Below are 24708 nucleotides of genomic sequence, written 5' to 3' on the forward strand. Positions count from 1 at the left end.
ATTAGTCCCCCTAGAATGGATCTGTATCTTGGGGATAAACTCAAACCAAACTTTTGAGACTATTGGGTAAAATCAGAATGGCTGTTATTATTCTGTAATGATTAATCATAATTATCACTTGAACTTGTTTAAATAAACAGCACATTTACCTGTAGAGAGTGAAGAAAAATCAAAATCTGAAGGATGTTTGCTGAGTAGAGAGTCAGAACAAGTGGACTTTGTTTGTTGAGTGACACATTCACAGGTTGGATAGCCCATTCCATCCACATTCACTGGATGAGAATATTTAAGGTTCGTAAGCTTTAATTGTTTCCACAAAAGGAATGATCTTGTCATTGGGACCAGTATATGGATTTGGTTCATATTAGATTTTTCTTTTGTGAAGACAATATTTTAAAATATTAAAAGCTAGATTTTAAGCCTATAAAATTAAGATAATTAGTACTGGTTCCATTTTTATTTATTTTAATTCTTAAGGAATTATGAATTCCTTAAGAAGAGACATTACGTGTCATCTGGTCTTATGCCTTTAATTTGCAGATGAGTCAGCTGAGACTCAGAGAGGATAATTGCCTTAATAAATCTGTTGATTGATCAAGAAAGGATGCTTGTGTACTTTCCTTTGCACTCCTACATGGTTCCTAGTAGCCTGGCTGAGTCTAACCGCCTCTGTAATAACTTTCTACCAGGAAGCAATTTACATGTGGGGAAAAAATAAGGACCCTGTATGTTGGTCACTTGACTGGTAGCTTCTTTAATGGTTGCCTTTCATGAAAAATAATTTGCATTTCTACTCTGGCAAAGTGACTTGACTAGAAAATGTAGGCAAGAAAAACTATTGTTCTGGCTTTTCTCATCTTCAAAACAGGCTAAAAACTTCTGTACATGGGTGTAAAGGGGGTGCTTCTCTTGTATATCTTGGGCATGTTAAGCGGCCATATGGGCCGCCGATTACTAATTGATTATTAAAAGCTGCTGTTGTCTGATAGTTAAATAAGAAGCTGGACTTGTGATCAAGGCTTTCCAGGCTTCAGGAGAACTCTTGTTTCAGGTGGAGCAGAAGGCAGTTAAAATAAAATTGGGTAGCATCCACAGTAATGGGTAGTGGGTAATGGGCGGTGTCACTGAGTGCTTCTTGTGTACTACGTCATGCTGAGTTCTTGCATGCATTATCTTACTTACCCTTCACTCCATCCAGCAGTTATCATTATTATCCCCATTTTAAGATGAGGAAAATGAAAAGCAGAAAGACTAAGGATCTCCTCCAAGACAGATTCAGGACTGAAACCCAGATGCATCTAGTTCCAAAGATAGGGTTCTTAATAACTACATTATAATCCCATTAAAGAATTTTTTTCTAGGTATCTTAGACACTTGCAACTCTGGGACAAGCAAATTGGATTTAGACTACCTTTTTGAATATACCAAGATGAGAATTGAAGGGCTTATAGGACTTGGGCAATTCTGTGTTGCAGTTCTGTTGTAAGCAAGAGAGACTAATGACATGGGCTTTCTGGGAAGTCATGGACAGGAAGTACACTGGACCAAGACTCAGGAAACTCTGTATCTTATCTGTTAACTGGATACAGTTGAATTCTTTATCTACACAGCACACCGATGTGAGCCTACCTTTTAGAGAATCCAAATGACTCCTCCTTTGGTCAAGGTGGTTTTAGTGCACTGGAGACCTGACAGGAGGGTGTATGGTTGTCGAATAGTAACTGAAGAAGAATCATCTGATAGTAACAGGGAAAGTGATGAGGAAGGCTGAAAATTTAAGATCTCCTGCTAAATGTTCTTTCTTTTTGCCAACAGACACCGCACACATGCACACATACTACATACACATTCACACTTTCCTTCTTCACATATTGACTCTTTGAACTTTCCATTGAAATATTTTACCCTAAAATGGTCCATGCTTCTGTTTCCCTTCATTGATGTGAAAAATAAGAAAGTTAGTTGTCTATGCTTAACTGCATTGCCTAAATAATTTCTTTGATATGTTCATTCTAAAATAACAAGAGTTAAATCATACGAACATGTACCAACTAAACATAAGTATAAAAAGAGTAATTTGCTATAGGTAAGCCAACTCCAAAAATATTTACCTATGAATAATCAGGTCCTGACATTTCTGCTTCTGATAGCTGGAACCCACGTTTTACCAATATTCTTTCAAATTGTCCATGTTTCTCTTTTAAAATGTTTGTTTTAGTATCTATCATCTGGAGAAAAACAGAAATACCAGCAGCAAGAGGATATACAACAGCTTCGCCAGAATTTACACCGGCTCCAGATTCTGTGCAGCTCAGCCGAAAAAGAGCTCCGGTATGAGCGAGGAAAGAATTTGGACTTAAAGCAGCATAATAGCTTACTTCAGGAAGAAAGCATTAAGGTAACTCTGGTGGGTGTGTCCTTGATTGGAGGGTCTCAATTGCTTCATCACCCCTGTGGATAAATGAATTACAACTCCTCAGCTGCATAGTTCATGATAGGATCCACAGATGTGTGGACAATATGAGCTCTCTGATAACTCCCTCTGACTCTGCCCTACCAAGTAGGTACACAGTTCAGTTGTTTCTCTGCTGCTGAAGCTGTGTGTATACTGTCAACCTGTCAATGTGAAACACTTTAAGTTATACAATCTTTTGAAATCATTAGCTACAACTTTTAACACTTAATCGATTTGAACCACCTGACCCCAAACACTAGTGGTCTTGACCTAGTTCTAGCTGCAGTCTTATTTATTCCCTAAGAGATGTATCCATTATTATTGGTTGAATCAAATATCAACTGCACCGAGGTACAATTCCTAGGAGGGCAAACTTGTTCTTCCTGACTCAAGACTATCAAAAAGTTAGGAGGACATCCCCTAAACATGCCTGTTTTAAAATAACCTATCGTGGATGCCTAGGTGGCTCAGTCATTAAGCATCTGACTTCCACTCAGGTCATGATCTCATGGTTTGTGAGTTCAAGTCCCAGATCAGATGAGCACGAGCCACACCTCGGGTAAAACACGAGTCCCATTTCGAGTGGGCTCTGCTTCCTCTCTCTCTCTCTCTCTCTCTCTCTCTCTCTCTCTCTCTCTCTCTCTCTCCCTCTCACTGCCCCTTTCTCACTTGTGCCCTCTCTCTCTAAAAAAATAAAAAAGTAAAATAAATAAAATAATCTATGGAGAACTGTCATCCACAGAGTCATCTAAATTTTGTGAATCACATAAATATTCAAACTGAACCATCATGTAAAGTAGTGCTTCCTTTTAATTGAGGTTCAATTCTGTAAGCATATATCAGGGACCTAGTTTCTATAAGTCCCCATCTAAAGTTCTGGAATTCAACATTCAACAAATATGTGCTAAGCATCAGTCATATCCTGGGCAGGCAATCTTGTTGATACCAAAGGTTTAATTGTAGGTAAAACCAATACAATTCTTATCCCCTGGTTAGTAGGGGCCCATCCAGAGTCAAATCCTGCCTACCTTTTGTTTTTGTAAATAAAACTTTATTGGCACACAGCCATACCTGTTTATTTACACATTATGGATGGCTGCTTTTGTACTACAAAAGCAGATTTGACTAGTTCTGACAGAGACCATGTGGCCCACAAAGGCTAAAATATTTGTGCTCTTGACCTTTTATAGGAAAATTTGTCACATCTGGTGAGGCAGGAACAGGGTAACTTATTCCAATAGTGACATAAAAATGAATTAAGGGGCACTTGGGTGGCTCAATCAGTTGAGCCTCTGACTCTTGATTTCAGCTCAGGTGATGATCCCAGGGTTGTGGTATCTAGCCCCGTGTCGGGCTCTGCACTGAGCATGGAGCCTGCTTAAGATTCTCCCTCCCCGCCTCTCCCCTGCTCACAGGCCCTCTCTCTCTCTCTCTCTCAATAAAAATAAAAAATAAGATAAAACTTTAATAAATTAATCAAGAAACGTCCCTACTTTTTAGTAACTCACAATCTAGTAGAGGAGATATAGATGAAAACAAGCAGTCATTTATGTCAAACTTTAAGGGAAGCCTTTCTTTTCTTTTTTTTTTTTTTCAATATATGAAGTTTATTGTCAAATTGGTTTCCATACAACACCCAGTGCTCATCCCAAAAGGTGCCCTCCTCAATACCTAAGGGAAGCCTTTCTAGGGAGTCCTAGTGTTCCAGGATTATTTGAATAAACCTCTTTCTTACCCTCACTCCTCATGATTTTTTTAATATTGGTCACATTCTCTCAAGCCTTTGTAGTTTTAAATTAAATTCCAAATCTTTATCACATTTCCTTATAACACATTTCTGAGATCCTCTTAACTATCTAACTCTGAAAATATTCAAGCAATACTACATCTTTCTTAAGGTGTGATGATCGGACAACACAGATTATAATGCCTTATCTGTGGTTGACACCCTAGAAATTTTTGTTGAATTAATGAATGAGTCCTTCAGGGATAGGTAAATGATAAATTGGTAGAAAGTGAAGCCATCTTTTGTTCTGTTTTAAATCCCTTCATGGTGGGATAAAATATTGGCCATTCCAGTAATGAGACATCAGTGTTTTGGCTGATCCCTTAGGCCAGGCACCTAAGCAAAGTCATATATAACAGCCAATTACCTTTTATTGACAGTTTGTCTGTTTTATCTCTTATAAACCTCCCTACAGCCCTAAAGGGTCAGCATTTTATAGATGAGAAACTATTCAGTATTGCAAAGCTAACAAATCATGGAGTCAGAATTTAAATTCAGGTCTGTTTCTCTTTTTCCTATGAAGGAATCTTTCTGTATTATACCTTTCCTCATTTTGGAACCTCAGCTTTGCAAACTTAGAACTCACTCTTTAAAATCCACTCAGAGATGATCAAACTCTGGGGCTCTGGCTAATGTTAGGCATACTTACAAGACTGATTAAGAAACCAGAGAATGGGATGCTTGGATGGCTTGGATGGTTGAGTGCCCAACTCTTGATTTTGGCTCATGTCATGATCCCAGTGTCATGGGATCAAGCCCCAAGTTGGGCTCTGCACTGAGCATGGAGCCTGCTTAAGATATTTCTCTCTCTCTCTCTCTCTCTCTCTCTCTCTCTGTCCCTCCCCCACCCACACACATACACTCTCTCTCAAATAAGAAAGAAACTAGAGTATTAATTTATTACTTTTAAACCATTTTATTATGAAATATAACACTCAGAAAGTACATAAGTATATAGTTTAACAAATTGTTATAAGGCAAGTACCCATATAACCACCACTCAGGATAAGAAACAGTGCATTACCTGCACACCAGCAGCCCCTGCCTGCCTCTTTCCCATCTATAATCCTGTCGCCTTCCCATTTTAGCAGTAACCACTAATCTTGATTAATAACTCTTTTGCTTTACTTTATAGTTTCACCAACTGTGAATCTCAAACAAAATAGTTTTGCCGATTCTTGAATATTTTACAAATACAATCAATCAGTGTATGCACCTTCTATCTTTTTATGACCTACTTGTTTGGAACATTCACCCATGTTGTGCTGTATAGCTATTGTTCGTCCATTTTCTTTGCAGTATAGTATTCCACCATAAGAAATTGCCATTACCTATTCTTTCTATGGTTTATGGGCATCTTGTATGTTTCCAGCCTGGGCTATTAAGAAGAATGCTATAGGCTTTCAGAGCTTCAGGCAGAGAATTGTTCTGACATCACCAGCGCTGAGACACTGAACTGGATCCTCTTACTGGTGTTTGAACATCCCAGCCTGAAGCTAAAAATGCCCTCCTACATGCACATATCATTGGCCATAATAGTGTTTGCTCCACTGTTGTCTCATTCCATCAGTACCAGCATGATCAAAATGCTGCATGTTAGCCCTATGACTGATGATCACAGGTCCCGGAGGCCTTTAGCTTTCTTGGCCTGTGGAAGAGGTGGTCTTGTATGAAAGGACTTGTGCCTTTTCTATTTACAGTAAGAAGTTTAGGTTTCAAAACCCTGACCTAATCCAGTGCACCAAATATTCCAACACTTGATTTTTTCTTTTCCCCTATTTCTTTGTTTCTTCTTCTAGTCATTAGATCTGTGTCTTACTGAGTTTTTCATGGCTACATTTTTCTTTTTTTGTAACCTCATAATCCCCTTCACCTCTTTTGCCCATCTGCCCCACCTTCCTCCCTCGTGGTAGTAACCAGTTTGTTTTTTGTATTTATGAATCAATTTCTGTTTGGTTTGGTTTGTTCCAGATTTCCCATATAAGTGAAATCCTATGTCTTTATCCGTGGCTACACTGTTCTTGAAAAATGAAAGTTCCAGGCTAACTAATAGGTCAGAGTGCCCTTCGAGAAGAAATCGAGATTTAATAGATTTGTTCCTGTCAATGAAATTTCAAAAACTGTACGAATCCTCCAAAATAAAATGAGAAAAATTTTTTTTTTAATTTAAAAAAAAAGGGGGAGAGAGTAGTTGAACTGGTTTAGAATAGTGGAGGGAGATAAAGGAGGATTTTTACTGAGAGAATAGGAGGCTTATTAAAGTCTACTCTAGAATTTCTTTCTGACAATACCAAAGAGACTAGCTTATTACAGTAGTTTTTTCCTCTTGATCTACATTGACCCACCAATGATACCAAGGCATATTACTTGTAGGGTTTAATTTCTTCATTTCTACACGCATTCATTTCTACTCTGTTTAATAAATTATTTTGACCTTTTTACATGCCCGTTAACATTTTTGGAGATGGCATATCTGGTCTTCAGAAATTAATGCAAAAGGAGGTATCATAAGCTTAGCACTCTGGATGCTTGAGTAGCCTTTATGCAAGGATCTTTGCTTTAAAACAGAGAGCATAAGAGCACATTATTTCAGATATGTTCGTTTATTGAATGTAAGACTCTTTCCTGAACAGTGAGATGTACAAAATGATCTGAGTTAACACGTCTGCTTTTTAAAAAACTGCTGCTGGGGCGCCTGGGTGGCTCGGTCGGTTAAGCATCCGACTTCAGCTCAGGTCATGATCTCACGGTCCGTGAGTTTGAGCCCCGCGTCAGGCTCTGTGCTGACTGCTCAGAGCCTGGAGCCTGTTTCAGATTCTGTGTCTCCCTCTCTCTCTGCCCCTCCCCGTTCACACTCTGTCTCTCTCTGTCTCAAAAATAAACGTTAAAAAAATTTTAAAAACAAACAAAAAAACTGCTGCTATGAACATTCATATACATGTATCCTGATGTCCACAGGACGTATTTCTCTAGGAAGGGAGTGGGAGTGGAATTATTGCATCTCAGCATATGTGTTACTTCAACTCCTGTCTAAAGGTTTATACTCCCACCAGCAGGTAGGAGGGTTCCTGTTGCTCTGCGTCCTCACCAACTCTTGGTACTGTCAGACTTTAAATTTTTTGCTAATCTCGGATACATGTATAGTGGTAGCTCCTAGCATTTTAATGCGCATTTCCCTGTTTACAAATGAAGATGAACAGCTCTCTCTAAATGTATTTGACATCTGAGTTCCTATTTTGTGAACTCCCTGTTTAAGATTTTGTTTACTTTTCTTTGGGACTTCTGTCCTTTTAATTTTCCCATTCATTTGTAGGAATTCTTTGTATATGAAGCCTTGATCAGGTTTGTATCACCAACACCTTCTACTCTGTGACTTACATTTTCACTCTCTAAATAGAAGTTTTGATGAATCAAAGTTTTTCATTTTAACCTAATCAATGTTTACCTTTATAATTGGTGATTTCAGGTTCTGACTTAAGAAATCTTTGTCAGCCTCAAAGTCATAAAGATATTCTCCTACATTACTATACTGTCCACTAGGACATAAGAAATGTGTGTGGTCTGTTTCTGAGCTCTCTCTTTTGTTCCATTGTTCTGTCTATTCTTGTGCCGATAGCATGCTATCTTAATTTAGCATTATGCAGACCTCAATATTTGATAGAGCACAGCTTTTCATTTTGTTGTTCTTGTTCTAGGATGCCTGGATATTCTTGGCCATTTGAAATTTTATATAAATTTTGTCATCAGTTTGTCAAGTTACACGCACAAACCCACATGTACTCACACACAACATACATATACTAACACATAACCTTTGGGGATTTATACACTGAATTTATACACTAAATCTGTAGATAAATTTGGGCAGAGTTTAAATCTTTACAATATTGAATCCTCCATGAAATATGTGTGTATTATATTCAGGTCTTCTTTAATTTTTCCCAATATCCTAATTTTCTTTGTGGAGACCTTATACATCTTTTATGTTAGACACATTCCTAGGTGCTGATGTTTTCCATACTATTGTAAATGGTAACTTTTTAAAGTTTCATTTTCTAACTATTGCTAATACATAAAAATGCAGTGAATTTTTTTTAATAAAAACCTTGCCATACTTTTAAATTACTTCTTACAATTGATGCTTATATTATTTTGTATTGTATACACAAGCAATCATATCATCTAGGAATAAATATAATTTTCTTTCTTTCCTTCCACATGTTATACCTTTCATTCTTTTTTCTTGCCTAAGCAGTGGCTAGTACAGTGCCAAATAGAACCGATGATAGTGGGTAACATTTTCTCATTCCCAGTCTCAAAGAAAAAGTTCTAAAATATCAGTTAATATGCCTTGTAGGGTTTTTTTAATAGACATTTTTTAATCACATTAAGAAAATTCTTGGGGCACCTGGGTGGCTCAGTTGGCTAAGCATCTAACTTCTGCTCAAGTCATGATCTCACGGTTCGTGAGTTCGAGCCCCATGTCGGGCTCTGTGCTGCCAGCCCAGAGCCTGGAGCCTGCTTCAGATTCTGTGTCTCCCTCTCTCTCTGCCCCTCCCCGGCTCTCACTCTGTCTCTCTGTCTCTCTCTGTCTCTCTCTCTCTCAAAAATAAATAAGCATTAAAAATTGTTTTTAAATAAAATTCTTTTATAGTGTTCATTCAATGTTTTTGGATGAGTACATGTTGAATTTCATCAAATTCTTTTCTGCATCATTTTTTGAGAAGATAAGATTTTTATATCTGTTAATACAGTGAATTACATTGACTGATTTTCTAATGCTAACTCAACTCTGCATTCCTAGGATAAACCCATCTTCATCCTAAATTATTATCCTTTTTCTACATCGCTGGTGTTAGCTTGTTAGTATTTCTTTGGAATTTTTGCATCTTAGTTCGCAAATGAGACTAGCTTGTCATTTTTCTTCCTTATAACATTCACATCAAACTTTAGCATAAAGGTTACCCTAGCCCCTTAACATGAGACAGGTAACATACCTTCATTTTGTGTTCTCTGGAAGAGTTTGTAAGAGTGAATTACAGTTGGGGCACCTGAGGCACCTGGGTGGCTCAGCTGGTTGAGCATCTGACTCTTGATTTCTGTTCAGGTCATGATTTTGGTTCAGATCGTGATTTCACGGTTGTCAGATCGAGTCCCATGTTGGGCTCTGTGCTGACAGAGCAGAGCCTGCTTGGGATTCTCTCTCCCTCTCTTTCTCTCTCCTCCCCAACTTGTGCATGCTCTCTCTCAAAAATAAATAAACCGTAAAGAAAAAAAAAAGGAGTAAATTACAACTATTTCTTCTTTAATAATTATAAGACCTCATTTCTGAATCCTTCTGATTCTAGAGTTTTATTTTGGGAAGATTTTCAATTACTGATTCAGTTTCTTAATGGTTATAAGAAGTCACACATATACCAAAGTATGTTTTATTTGGTATATGTGTATGTTTTATTTTGGTATATTTTATTTTTATAGAAATTTGGTATATTTTATTTTTATAGAAATTTTTTTCATTTAAATTTTCAAAATTTTTATTAAAGTTAGTCATCAACTTTTAAAAATAGAGATGGCCCTTTTCATTTTCATGATGCTAAATAACCTGTGATTTAAAAGAGGTTGGCAAAGACCAGACCGTAGAAGGCCAGGCAAGCTGCTGGGATTTGTTTCCAGAGTTTCAGGAAGCCTGAAAGATTTAAGCAGTGGAGTGAATAGTTCAATCTATGTTTTTAAAAGAACACTTTGAGGGCGCCTGGGTGGCTCAGTCGGTTAAGCGTCTGACTTCGGCTGGGGTCATGATCTCGCGGTCCGTGAGTTCGAGCCCCGCGTCGGGCTCTGTGCTGACTGCTCAGAGCCTGGAGCCTGTTTCAGATTCTGTGTCTCCCTCTCTCTCTGATCCTCCCCCTCCCTCTCTCCGTCTCAAAAATAAATAAACGTTAAAAAAAAAAAATTTAAAAGAACACTTTGGCTGCATTGTAGAGAACAGATTAGAAGGGCGTAAAAATGGAAGTGGCAGAACCATGTCGTTATTGCAACAACCAAGGCTGGAGACCATGATGTTGGAGACGAGGGTGGTAGACACTGATGGGCCGATGCAAGACGTGTTGTGGAGGGAGCAGGACAGCAAGTGCCGAAGGGGCTCAGGATGGGAAAGGAAGACTCAGGATTACTTTGAGACTGCTGGCCTGAACAAAACCTTGGATGGAGGCATCATTTATTGAAATCGGGAAGACTGAGAGAGAAAAATCATTTTTGATATGGACAGAATCAGGGAGTTTTATTTTGGCAGTTCCAGGCACAAAGATGGTATTTCAAATTGTGACAGTGAACTAGGGAAGGAATGATCAACTCTCAAAGCCTGGGAGAGTCCAGTGATATTTAGAAGCTGGGCAGCATTAGAAGAGTCTACACAAGAGACCGGGAAGGAACTGCAAAGAGATGCAAGCAAACCAGGAGAGTTTGGTATCACAGACTCCATGATAATTTTCTGAGACAGAGGGAGTGAATGCTACCTAAGAGGTCAGTTGTCCACTGGATTCATTTTGGCAGTGGGGACATCAGTAGTGCCCCAGCATAAATAGTTTCATGGAGGAGTGGGAATGAAAGCCAGCTTGCAGATTTTTTAAAAAGGATGGAAAATGTTTAGACCATGCATGTGTAGAAACATTAGGAAAATTCCTCTGTCCAGCGGCCATCTGGCAAACCTTACTGACACAAGACAGTTCCGGGGAGTTAATCATCCATGTGACATTGGTTATTTGTCAGCTCTTAGGGGACTGCACTGCTTGGAAAAGTGCTTATTCTGGCTCATGTTCATGTTCTTTCCACGCTTATTTCTATCACTCTTGTTTATTCCCCTCCTCTAGATCAAAATTGAACTAAAGCAGGCCCAGCAGAAGTTATTAGATGGTACAAAGATGTGCTCTTCACTCACGGCAGAATGGAAGCACGGTCAGCAGAAAATCAGGGAACTGGAGCTGGAGGTACTTAAACAGGATCAGAGCATTAAATCACAGGACAACCTGAAGGAAAAGCTGGCTCAAGAGAAATCAAAAGTCGCTGATGCAGAGGAAAAGGTAATTATCCTCATGCTTAGTAAGTACCATACGCTGGATACCAGTACTAAAATCCTGTTTCCCTAAGGATTTAGGAAGTAGATATGATGCACACTTCATAGAATTCCAGGGTTTTTCTGTGCTCTTCCATGCTTTCCTCTCTTTTGACTTCACCTGCTCCTGCAGTTCCAGTAAATCGCATGTTTCTTTAAACTGCATGAACTTGAAAAGGTAAGGGTCTGTAAAGCTATAGCATGAACTTAAAGTAACTGACTGAAACCATATGACTTTTGTTTTATACTTTCAACTTGTAAAAGACTTATTCTCCTCTCCTTTGGATTGTCTCTCTCTATGGTTTTTATTTTACAATTTGGGGGTGGATTCGTGTTGTGAAATGAACCATTTTGAAATAATGCCCCTGCATTTTAGATTCGCTAACACCAGGTGGCAGTAGTACGCAACAGTTGCACATTTTGATCTGTGGGTTTCAGTCAAATCTCACGTAAAAAATAAATCCTTAAATAAATAAATAAATAATGTAATCCAACAGTATAAATATGAAACAAACATCAAAAAGCAGATGACAGCCATCTTTATTATGCTCAAAAGCCTAATTTTGAGCTAAAGAAACCAGAACAAAAGACTTCATACTATGTAATTTCATTTATAAGAGGTTCAAGAAGAGACAAAACTAAACAGATGAACATAAGGGAAGGGAAGCAAAAATAATATAAAAACAGGGAGGGGGACAAAACATAAGAGCCTCAAACATAGAGAACAAACAAAGGATTGCTGGAGGGGTTGGGGGGGCGGGCAATGGGCTAAATAGGTAGGGGATTAAGGAATCTACTCCTGAAATCGTTGCATTATATATGCTAACTAACTTGGATGTAAATTAAAAAATAAATAAATTATTTACAAAAAAAAAAGAATGACAAAACTAAGCTACGGTCAGAGGATGTTGGTTGTCTTTATGAGGGTTATTAACTGGGAGAGGATGAGAGGGACTCTTTCTTCCATGGTGCTGGGAGCATTCTTTATCTTAGCATGGGAAGTGGTTATATAAGTAACTTCATTCAGTATGCTTCAAGATATGTGCACTTTATGTATGTTAGTACTCCATTAAAAAAGTAGTTGGCTGGGGCGTCAGGGTGGCTCAGTTAAGCATCTGACTCTTGATCTTGGCTCAGGTCATGATTTCACAGTTCATAGAAGTCAGCCCCAGATCAGGCTCTGTGCTGACAATGCAGAGCCTGCTTGGGATTCTCTCTCTCTCCCTCTCTCATGACCCTCCCCTGCTCATGCTCATGCTCTCCCTCTTTCAAAATAAATAAACTTAAAAACAAGAAGTAGTTGGTAAAACTGATACAGATTAGTAAAAAACTCTAAATTTAGACAGTACTAAATACTGGTGAGGATTTTGTGCAACAGGGACTCATATATTGACTGCAGTTGGAAGAGTAAATTAGCATAAACACTTTGGAAAGCAATTGGCATTTGCATCTAGTTAGGTTAAAGACATGTGTATCATACAACCCAATGCTTCTACTACTGGGCATAAATACTAGAAAAAGTATTATACTGCACAGAGGTATCAGGAGACAGGAATACAATCATTTTTGTAGAAATATTGTTCCAAATAGCAGAAAATTGGAAGCAACCCAAACGTCCCCTGACATAATATCAAACAAATAAACTGTATATTTACACAATAGCATACAACAGTGAAAATAAATGAATTACAGGTACATGCTGTAGTTCAATATATATTGAATAAAAAAATCAGGGGCACCTGGGTGGCTCGGCTGGTTAAGTGTCCGACTCTTGATTTTGGCTGAGGTCATTATCTCACAGTTTGTGAGTTCAAGCCCCATATCGGTCTCTGCACTGGCAGTGTGGAGCCTGTTTCGGATTCCCTCTCTGCCCCTCTCTTGCTCGTATTCTCTCTAAATAAATAAATAAATAAACATTTAAAAAAATCACCAAAAACACGGTATGATTTCATTGATTCAGAGGTCAAAATTATGTAAAGGAAAAGCCATGTTACACAGATTATATATTAAAGAAAAAGCAAGGAAATGATTAACCCAAAACTCAAGATAATTGGTTTTCTCAAGTGAGGAGGGAAGGGGGATAATTGACAAGGTCCCAGAGTAGACTTTAAAAGTATTGGAAATGTTCTTTTCTCAACTGGGTGACAGGTTCAAAAGTCTGCATATGTCCCTGATAGAGAAGCCAATGGGGTGGTGATATTTGCCTCTGTGGAATTAAGAGTGAATATCTTTAAGGAAGCATTTTCCCTTTGTAGGACTAAACAGGGGCAGCTCAAAGGAACTTGAACTGGCCGTGGATGACTGGCCGCCCACTGCCATTGCCCTCGAATCATTCTGCATTTCTGCATCTTCACCTCTCCTATAGTTTGTGGGCTCTGCCAGGACCTAGGGCTGGTGCACAAATCCCTGCTCTTAAAAAGGGGGCTGCCGTGCACTGGCGTTCACGAGTGTTTGTGGGGACTGTGGTGCCAAATCCTCATAAAGAATGCATTTTTAGATCAGGAATACATTCAGGAGACAATAGCTATTCTGCTAAGAACTACTCATTCAGCAGATATTTATTGAGCATCTACTATGTACCAGTCACAACTTAGGGTGACACAAAGGTTCATAAAAATATGTAAACAAATTAAAAGGATACTTATCTAATAAAAAAAAGTTTTAATGAAGCTTTTAATCTAACATGTAAATTCTAAAATAAAATTATACATCTCTCTTTCAAATTCATAAATCTTATTGTTAGTCCTACCAGTGCATCAAAGAGCATATTACTGGTGCGAGGTGATATGCTAACAGGAACTCGATTTGTAAGAGACTCCTACTTCGTTTTAAGATCTTATCCTGAATCTAGTCACACTGTGGAGAAACTAGACACACTCCTACATTGCTGTTGGAAGTGTAAATTGGCCTGATACCTATGGAGCCAGCTTGGCATTATCTATTAAACAAACAAATAATAGTAATCTTTGCCCTAGCAAACCCACATCTCGTAATGTATTCTAGAGATTTGTTGGTAATAGCAAAAGATTGGAATCAATTTAATTGTCCATCAGTAGGGGTCTACTTAAATAAGTTATAATATATCCTTATATATGCAGCTGTAAAAGAGAGGGCGATTCTACGTAAACATATAATATGGAAAAATCACCAAGTGTATTTTTATTTACAAAAAGCAAGCTGCATAAGTATATATGGTATGCCATCATTTGTGTAAAAAATATGTATATGAAGGAGAACTGTATAATAGTATTTATTTATATAGGCATAAATAAATCCCTGGAAGGGTACGTAAGAAACGAATACCAGTAATTGTGTATTTAGTGGAGGAAAAGTGGCAGGAAGACAGGATAAAGATGGGAAGGAGTTTTCACTGCATGGCTTCGTTTACCCAAACATACATTAAACTACACGAATGTATCATGTAGTGTAAAACTTAGGTAACTTATTTTAAAATTAAATCTAGCCACATTCTCTGCTTTAGATCAGATTTGTTTGCTGGCACTATGTTTGCTAGTTACTCATCCAGCATTTCCCTGATTGGAAAAAAAAGGTCATGCTTAATGTTTTATTTGTGAAATTTTTCCTTCAAGATTTTGGATCTGCAGCAGAAATTAGAACATGCTCATAAAGTCTGTCTCACAGACACTTGTATTTCGGGAAAGAAGCAACTGGAGGAAAGGATAAAGGAAGCACTAGAAAATGAAGCTAAGACAAAGCAACTATATCAGGAGGAACAACAGAAGAGGTAAGAGGAGCAAAGATGTCAGTTTCCCATGGGCCAACCTGATTGAGTTTAGCAGGAATGTCAGTTTACGATGTATTTCCTCTGTGTTCCCACTGCAGTGAACTACATTACATAACTTCTTGTATATAGCACTCGTTACACTGTATTCGAATTGTTTTTCCTGTTTGCCTTTCACAAAAGAGTGTCAGATTCTTAAGGGCAGGGTTTATTTCTCGTTGCTCTGAGCCGGGTGCACGGGGTGCACGAGTAAATTTTCTTGAATGACTGACTAGATTACCTATGAAATATGATACTCTGGGCTTTGCTTTTCCAACTCTCACATGATTGGCATAAACTGCAAACTAAAGGAAATTGATTTTTGTATTTATCACCTGATTTCCTTGAAAGAAATTCCAAGTACTTTACAGACCTCTTAATCATCAGTAATCTGTCACCAAATAGGAGCTTTCATTTTTTTCTAAAATTATTATGATTACTATTAGAATTCTTACTTAAATGATCTTCCTGGATGCCCTAAACTTCAGTAACCGATGCTTCTTATTTCTATGGCACTGAAGAGTGAACCACATATGTTTTAAGAAAAATATGGTTTTAGCCACTGAAAAGACATGCAGACATTCACATATATAATGAAGCTCAGAAATTTATTTTCAGCTTTAGCTAAAAGCTCTAACATCAGCCCTGGCACTAAAAGGTACTCAGTAAATACTTAGTGAATGAATAATGTGTAAGTAAGTAAATGAATGAACGTATGAATGAATAATGAGCTCACTCAGGGAAGTACAGTAGAAAAATACTTGTCTCACTGCTACAGCTAACAGGATGGCAGACCATCCTGTTGTAATACACCTAGATCCTGAATAAACTATAGTAAGTAAACCTTTTAAGTGTTGCCCACAATAAAGCAAGAGAAAGTGCTAAGAGCAAACATACAATAGGCTACAACAAAAATGATGAATGGGGCAAACAAGCTTCTAAGTCAGGGGGCAAATAATAATATCAGCCCCAGGTTTGAGAGAAGGAGCTGAGGAAGTTTGCCCCAAGGGGGAAGAGGTGAACTAGAGATTCTAATATTAAAGCTAGGAAGCTTGAAGGAGCTGAAGTGTTCCCAAACAGGCAGCCCCCTGGCTTTCCCAAATTATCTCTGGAGGAAAACAACCCCAATTTTGATATTAAAGATTCCCATATTTTTTTAAATTTTTTTTAATGTTTATTTATTTTTGAGACAGAGAGAGACAGAGCATGAACGGGGGAGGGTCAGAGAGAGAGGGAGACACAGAATCTGAAGCAGGCTCCAGGCTCTGAGCTGTCAGCACAGAGCCCGACGTGGGGCTCGAACCCACGGACGGTGAGATCCTGACCTGAGCCGAAGTTGGACACTTAACCAACTAAGCCACCCGGTGCCCCTAAAGATTCCCATATATTAAGTTTAGTCAAATGTAAGCTTACAATGAAAAATCAGCAAATAACACAAGGAAGCTGGCTACCATAAATGATAGTCGGTAGAAACAACAAACACCAGAGTTGTAACCCCCAAGAACTCCAGAAGCTGGGATTATGAATAATAGATTGCAAAACAACTCTATGAAGTTTTTAAAGAAACACTATATGAAGGAACCCTCATACGCTGTTGGTAGGAATGTAAATTGGTGCCGCCACTGTGGAAGATAGTATGGAGGTTCCTCAAACAATTAAAAATAAAACTATCATATGATCCAATAATTCTACTACTGGATATTTACCCAAAGAAAATGAAAAAACATTAATTTGAAACGATACACACATTCCTATGTTTATTGCAGCATTATTTATAATAGCCAAGATATGGAAGCAATCTGCATGCCCACTAGTAGACAAATGGATAAGGAGGATGTGATGTGATGTGTGTGTGTACCATACATAATGGAATATTATGCAGTCATAAAAAAGGATCCGATCATGCCATTTGCAACAAATTGGATGGACCTGGAGTGTATTATGCTAAGTGAAATAAATCAGACTGAGAAAGAGAAATACCATATAACTTCACTCATATGTGAAATCTAAAAAAAAACAAATGAACAAACAAAAAGCAAAATTGGACCTATAAATACAGAGAACAAATTGAGGATTGCCAGAGGGAAAGGGGGTAGGGACATGGGCAAAATGGGTGAAGGGGCGTGGGAGATAAAGGCTTCCAGTTATGGGATGGATAAATCATAGGAATAAAGCAGCATAAGGAATATAGTCAATGGTGTTGTGATCGCATTGTATGATGACAGACTGTAGCTACACTTTTGGTGAGAACAGCATAATGTATAAACTTGTTGAATCACTATGTTGCTATGTTGTACACCTAAAACTCATGTAATATTGTATGTCAACTATAAGTAAAATAACACAATTAAAAAATAACTCAAAGAAAAACATTTTTTAAAAAGGGACAAAAGATGTAATTCAAGAATTGAACAAGGAAAAAGGCTATTTAACTTTCCTGACACTAGGTTTTTTGTGTCTAAAGTGGGATTAGTAATACCAGCTCTATGCATCTTCTGTGAAGCCTGGCTGAGATGAAATATGTTGAAGTAATATTTAAGCTAGCTATAAGAAAATGGAATACTGTAGGGTAGGGAAATTCTTCTCTACAAAACGAATAATATAGTATACATTGTTTCAAAACCTGGAGGAAAGCAACTCCAATTTAGATACTTAGATTATAACCTACTTTTTTCACTGTTCTGTTTATCTTCTTTTAAATCTTCTAGAACATTATTTTCACAATGTATCATAATGAATTTAATCCGTTATTGCTGGATATTTACATTTTCCCCAGTTTCTTGCTATAATAAACAACGATATGATATTTTATCCTTGTAGTCAAATTTTTGTGCACATCCTTTACTACTTCCTTGGAATAAATTCTAGCAAGTACAATTGTAATTATAACTACTTATATGAAATTTAAATTATTAAAGAGCTATATAAAATAAAAAGCATAAATCCTTCAGATTTCTGTTCTTTGGCAGTAACCACTTCAAGTGATCAGATTTTTTCTATGCATATGCATATATTTTTTGTTGTTCTTATTTTGTTAACAGAAGTTGAGCCATTTAAATTATATTGCTTTGGAATTTGCCTTTTTCACCTAACAATATTACATGGGCAACCTTTTAGCCACTTAAGAGTTACAAAATCTTAGATAAGTTTATCTTTTCAGTGCCTGTCTGTACCAACTTCATAAGATCATTGTGCGGATTGCATGAGTTATAAGTGATTGGTTGGCTTATATTATGAGTATATGGCACATAATAAGCACTTACATCAGTCCAGGTTCAATCAGAATAGAACTAGTAGGAGAAATATATGTTTAGTAAGAGATTTGGTATGGGGATTTGCTCTTTTTTTTTTTTAAGAGAGAGAGCACACACGAGCTGGGGAGAGGGGCAAAGAGAGAAAGAGAGGATCTCATGCAGTTTCCACATTCAGCACAGAGCCCTATGGGGGCCTTGATCCCACAACCCTGGGATCATGACCTGCTCAGAAATCAAGAGTCAGAAGCTCAACTGACTGAGCCACCCCGGCGCCCCAGGGGTTTGGTCTCTCATGCAGTTGTGAGCAGGGCTGGCTACACAGCCTGTTAGGCTGTCTTCATCCGTCTTATGCTGGAGTTTGAAGTCCACTCAGGAAGTGAAGATGGGTACCACAGGAGGGAGAGCAATGTCAAGCTAAACCTATGAGCACAGGATGAACCCATGTCAGTTTTCCCTACCTCCAAACCTGATAAAGTAGGCGTCCTGCAGGAGAAGATGGCCCCCTCATCAAGGACCTAAACGGACACCTGGCCCAGGAGCTGGGGAAGGTGAAGGGGGACCCGAGGGAAGGTGGAGAAGTTGCAGGCCTGGCTGTTGCCTCATGCGGAGGTGAGCAGCAGATACCTGGTGATGGGGATGAGCTACAAAAGCACTTGGTCCGACTTTCCAAGTGTAAAATCCAAACTGCTTCACTTCCGCCCTCCATCCCCTGCACCAGTAAACTGTACGTCTTGTAGCCCACTCTAATCAGAAACATACATGGAGGTCATGCCTAGCCAAGCTGACACATTACCAGCCACTACTAAAAAGGTGCTGTTATTATTCTTGCAATATTTTATGTTATTTTTGTTACTATTGCCATCATCATCTTCAGTAAAGTGAGAAATGTTCATTTTTGCCAGAACAAAATGTTTGGGGATGAGGGAAGTATCGAGAAAAGGAGGCTAGAAAGGTAAGCTTGACCTGGGTCCTGCTGGACCTAACAAGCCACATAAAGGACCTTGGACATGTTCATGGAAGACACTGGTCCACAGCTTTTGTTTCCTGTAAGGTCTAGATCTGGTTTTGGTATTAGGGTGATGCTGGTGTCATAGAATTGAGTAAGTGTCCCCTCTTCTTTGCTTTTTCTGGAAGAGATTGTAAAGAATTGCTATCTTTCCTTTTCCTCCTCCTCCTCCTCCTCCTCCTCCTCCTCCTCCTCCTCCTCCTCCTTTTTAAAAATGTTTACTTATTTATTTTTTGAGAGCAAGAAAGTGCAAGTGTGAGCAGGGATGGGGGCCAGAGAGAGAAGGAGAGAGAGAATCTCAAGCAGGCTCCACACTGTCAGAGCGGAGCCTGACGTGGGGCTCAATATCACAAACTGTAAGATCATCACCTGGGCCAAAATCAAGAGTCAGGAGCTTAACAGATGGAGCCACCCAAGTGCCCCAATATTGTTTCTTCTTTAAACGTTTGGTTGATGGGGCACCTGGGCGGCTCCGTTGGTTAAGCATCCGACTTCAGCTCTGGTCATGACCTCGCGGTCTGTGACTTTGAACCCGCATCAGGCTCTACGCTGTCAGTTCAGAGCCCGGGGCCTGCTTCGGATTCTGTGTCTCCCTCCCTCTGTGCCCCTCCCCCATTTATGCTCTGTCTCTCTCTGTCTCTCAAAAACTGAATAAATGTTAAAAAAAAATTTTAGTAAATAAATAGAAATAAATGTTTGGTTGAATTCACCAGTGAAATCACCTGGGCTTACTGCTCTATTTTTGGAAAGTTATTAAATATTGATTTAATTTCTTTAATAGGTATAGGCCTATTCAGAATATCTATTTCTCCTTAAGAGCTGTTAGATTGTGTCTTTCAATGAATCAGTCCATGTCAGACAAGTTATCAGATGTGTAGGCATACAGGGGTGCCTGGGTGGCTCACTCAGTTAAGTGTCAGACTTCAGCTCAGGTCATGTGAGTTTCTGCTCGCGGTTTGTGAGTTCCAGTCCCGCATCAGGCTCTGTGCTGACAGCTCAGAGCCGGGAGCCTGCTTGGGATTCTTTGTCTCCCTCTTTCTCTGCCCCTCCCCTGCTCATGCTCTGTTTCTCTCTGTCTCAAAAATAAATAAAAACATTAAAACAAAACTTTTAGGGGCGCCTGGGTGGCGCAGTCGGTTAAGCGTCCGACTTCGGCCAGGTCACGATCTCGCGGTCCGTGGGTTCGAGCCCCACGTCGGGCTCTGGGCTGATGGCTCAGAGCCTGGAGCCTGTTTCCGATTCTGTGTCTCCCTCTCTCTCTGCCCCTCCCCTGTTCATGCTCTGTCTCTCTCTGTCCCAAAAATAAATAAAACGTTGGAAAAAAAAAATTAAAAAAAATAATAAAAATTTAAAAAAAATGTGTAGGCATAGAATTGTTCAAAATATTCCTTTATTGTCCTTTTAATGTCCATAGGATCAGTTGTGATGGTTCCTCTTTCATTTCTGACATTAGTAAATTGTGCCTTCTTTGTTTCTTGATTAGCCTGGCTAGCGGTTTGTCAATTTCATTGATCTTTTCAAAGAACCAGTTTCATTATATTTCTCTATTGTTTTCCTGTGTTCAATTTCACTACTTTCTGCTCTGATTTTTGTTACTTCTTTTCTTCTGCTTTCTTCAGGATTATATTGATCTTCTTTCTCTAGTTTCCTAACATGGAAGCTTAAATTATTGATTTTTGATCTTTTCTTTTATAATATTTGCATTTAATGCTGTTAAGTTTCCCTCTATGCACAGCTTTTGTTTCCTCTCACAAATTTTGTAAGTTGTATTTTCATTTTCATGTAAAATATATATAATTCATAATATTTTTAAAACTTCTCTCAAGACTTCTTTGACATGTATTATTTATAAGTATGTTGTTTGATCTCCAAATATTTGAGGATTTTCCAGCTATCTTTCTGTTATCGATTTTTAGTTCCATAATATTATTTTAAACAGTTGTGTGGCATTCTGTAACACATATATTATAATTTATGTGAAATGCTTTTTAGATATTTTTGCTGTTACAAATAATGATGTAACAAATATCCTTGTACATAGACTTGATGATAAGTGTTATACAAAGGGAGGCTTAGGATGCTGTGATAGTGCATAGCAGAGACACCTCGTCTGGTCTGGGGAACTCAAGAAAGCCTTCCTCAAAGAAAGCTATTCAAGCTGAGTGAGAGGTATTTGGGATGGATGGCTAAAAGAGAATATTAAGGAAAGGAAGGTCTGGAAGAGGAAGATAAGGAAAAGGAGTTGTAAGGAAGGAATAAGTGTAGAAGATGACTTATTTCAGGAAGTGAAAAAAAGTTCATTTTGCCTGGAGCAAAATGCTTGGGGGTAGAGGGAGGGCAAGAGAAAGAGGCTAGAAGGGTAAGCTAGCTCACAAGCCATATTGAAGTGTTCGGACTACATGATATGATGAGATTGGTTTAGAAGGACCACTCTGATTGCTATATAAGGGATAGATTGAAAGAGAGGTTAAGGCTATTGGGGAGACAGAGAGTTTTATCAATCCACTGATTTCTTAATTTCTTTTTCCTTTCTTGGCTGGGTATAGTATATGTTATTGATGGTAATGACAAGGTAGGGTTCCCCAAGTCCCTCCCCTTCTTCAGGAGGTCTAGGATAGAAACTGTGGAGGTCAAATGATTCTCAGTGTGTTAAGGGATGCATTGGGGCAATGACTCCCCAACAGTCCTTCCTCTTGCTCTCGCTGGGACTGGTGGTCCAGGAGGCTCTTACTCCTTGGAGGCCATGTGGACCCTAAGGTCTGCCACCCAGTTGGTGTAGCCAAATTCATTGTCATACCAGGAAATGAGCTTGACAAATTCGTCACTAAGAGCAATGCCAGCCCCAGCATCGAAGATGGAAGAGTGGGTGTCACTGTTAAAGTTGCAGGAGACAACCTGGTCCTCAGTGTAGCCCTGAATGCCCTTGAGGGGACCCTCCAATACCTGCTTCACCACCTACTTGATATTGTCATATTTGGCAGCTTTCTCCAGGTGGCAGGTCAGATCCACAACTGATGCATTATGGGTAGGGACACAGAAGGCCATGCCAGTGAGCTTTCACTCAGCTGGGATGACATTGCCTACAGCCTTGGTGGCACCAGTAGAAGTAGGGATGATGTTCTGGGCAGCCCACGGCCATCACACCACAGCTTCCCAGAGGGGCTGCCCGTGGTCTTCCAAAGGGCAGTGATGGCATGGACTATGATCATAAGTCCCTCAACAATGCCTAAAGTCGTCATGGATGACCTTGGCCAGAAAGGCCAAGTGATTTGTGGTGGAGGAGGCATTGCTGACAATCTTGAGGGAATTGTCGATTTTCTCATGGTTCATGCCCATCACAAACATGGGGTCATCAGGAGAAGGGGCAGAGATGATGACACTCTTGACCCCACCCTTCAAGTGAGCCCCAGCCTTCTCCAGGGTGGTGAAGACCCCAGTGGACTCCACAACATACTCAGCACCAACATCACCCTATTTGATGTTGGCGGGATCTTGCTCCTAGATGATGGAGATTGCGGATGCCTGGGTGGCTCAGTCAGTTAAATGTCCAACTTCAGCTCAGGACTTGATCTCACAGTTTGTGGGTTTGAGCCCCACATCAGGCTCTGCGCTGATAGCTCAGAGCCTGGAGCCTGCTTTGGATTTTATGTTTCCCTCTCTCTCTCTCTCTCTCTCTGCCCCTCTCCCACTCATGCTCTGTCTCTCTCTCTCTCTCCCTCTATCTCTCAAAAATAAAATAAACATTAAGATTTTTTTAAAAAAGAAGATGGTGATGGGCTTTCCACTGATGACAAGTTTCCCATTCTCAGCCTTGATTGCACCATGAAATTTGCCATGGGTGGAATCATAGTGAAACATGTAGACCATGTAGTTGAGGTCAATGAAGGGGCATTGATGCTGACAGTATCCACTTTGCCATAGTTAAAAGCAGCCCTGGTGACCAGGTGCACAATAGGGTAGGGCCACATTTGTTTACTCTAACCATCACCACCATATCTGGGGGATGCAGCTGGCACTGTACCAGGAAATGTGGCCATCTGTCAAGTGGGGAGGAGCAGAGAGCTTTCTTAATTTCATTCATTGGCATAGCTGGCTTATTTGTTAGTCTTTGTTCAAGCTATATGTAATATAGGAGTTAATTTCTAACATATTTATGAGTTGCTCTTTAAATGTTGACTTCCTATATTTCAATGCCGTTTTCCAACTCCTAAATTCTATTGAGGTAACTCAACTTTCTTTAATTCTAGCAGTTTAAAATTTCCCTTTCAGCCCCAAAGCTTTTCTCTTAGTCTGGCCCCTTGATCAGAAATTCAGAATGGAACCAAAAATGGGAATGCAAGCTGGTGCAGCCACTCTGGAAAACAGTATGGAGGTTCCTCAAAACACTCAAAATAGAACTACCCTACGACCCAGCAATTGCACTACTAGGCATTTATCCACGGGATACAGGTGTGCTGTTTTGAAGGGACACATGCACCCCTATGTTTATAGCAGCACTATCAACAATAGCCAAAGTATGGAAAGAGCCCAAATGTCCATCAATGGATGAATGGATAAAGAAAATGTATATATATGTATATGTATACACACACACACACACACACACACACACACACACACACACAATGGAGTATTACTCGGCAATCAAAAAGAATGAAATCTTGCCATTGCAACCACGTGGATGGAACTGGAGGGTATTATGCTAAGTGAAATCAGTCAGTCAGAGAAAGACAAAAATCATATGACTTCACTCATATGAGGTCTTTAAGAGACAAAACAGATGAACATAAGGGAAGGAAAACAAAAATAATATAACAGGGAGGGGGACAAAACAGAAGAGACTCATAAATATGGAGAACAAACTGAGGGTTACTGGAGGGATTGTGGGAGGCGGGATGGGCTAAATGGGTAAGGGGCACTAAGGAATCTACTCCTGAAATCATTGTTGCACTATATGCTAACTCATTTGGATGTAAATTTTAAAAAATAAAAAATAAAATTAAAGAAAAAGAATAATAAAGAAAGAATGGAACCAAAAAGAAGTAGACAGTAATAGCTGGGAATTGCTCAGGTTTATAATGATGAAACAGGTGAAGGGGGTGGTGCTGGTGCAGGGGTGGATGTGAATGGGAGAAGTTCAGCTTAGAGAGCCTGTAAGCCTGCACTTAATATCGGGAACCATGACAGGAGCTTGAAGTGCTGGAGGTTGAGAGTGAGGAGTCCCACGTCTCAAATATCAATCTTTGCCAGTAAACCATCGTTTTTTTCAGAAAACTGAAGTTAGAAAAAGGGAGCGCTTGTCCAGTCTCAGTACTTTA

The 24708-nt window shown here is 39.2% G+C and overlaps 1 protein-coding gene and 1 pseudogene across 12 annotated transcripts in view; one reads left to right on the forward strand and one right to left on the reverse strand.

Annotated features, from left to right (window-relative positions):
* CCDC30 (coiled-coil domain containing 30) overlaps nt 1-24708 on the forward strand; it is a 129688-nt gene that overhangs the window by 74453 nt on the left and 30527 nt on the right. For all 12 annotated transcript variants that reach the window (XR_008294347.1, XR_003420234.2, XM_053212552.1 and 9 more), the window contains 3 exons: nt 2219-2398; nt 11108-11317; nt 14940-15094. Coding sequence is in view for 10 of the 12 variants with exons in the window: in XM_053212552.1 (XP_053068527.1) it covers nt 2219-2398; nt 11108-11317; nt 14940-15094 (545 nt within the window). In the remaining 2 variants the exon portion in view is untranslated. The remainder of the gene's footprint in view (nt 1-2218; nt 2399-11107; nt 11318-14939; nt 15095-24708) is intronic.
* Nucleotides 21983-23272, reverse strand: LOC106970157 (glyceraldehyde-3-phosphate dehydrogenase-like; annotated as a pseudogene).

Source organism: Acinonyx jubatus, chromosome C1, assembly GCF_027475565.1.
Source record: "Acinonyx jubatus isolate Ajub_Pintada_27869175 chromosome C1, VMU_Ajub_asm_v1.0, whole genome shotgun sequence".
NCBI lineage: Eukaryota > Metazoa > Chordata > Mammalia > Carnivora > Felidae > Acinonyx > Acinonyx jubatus.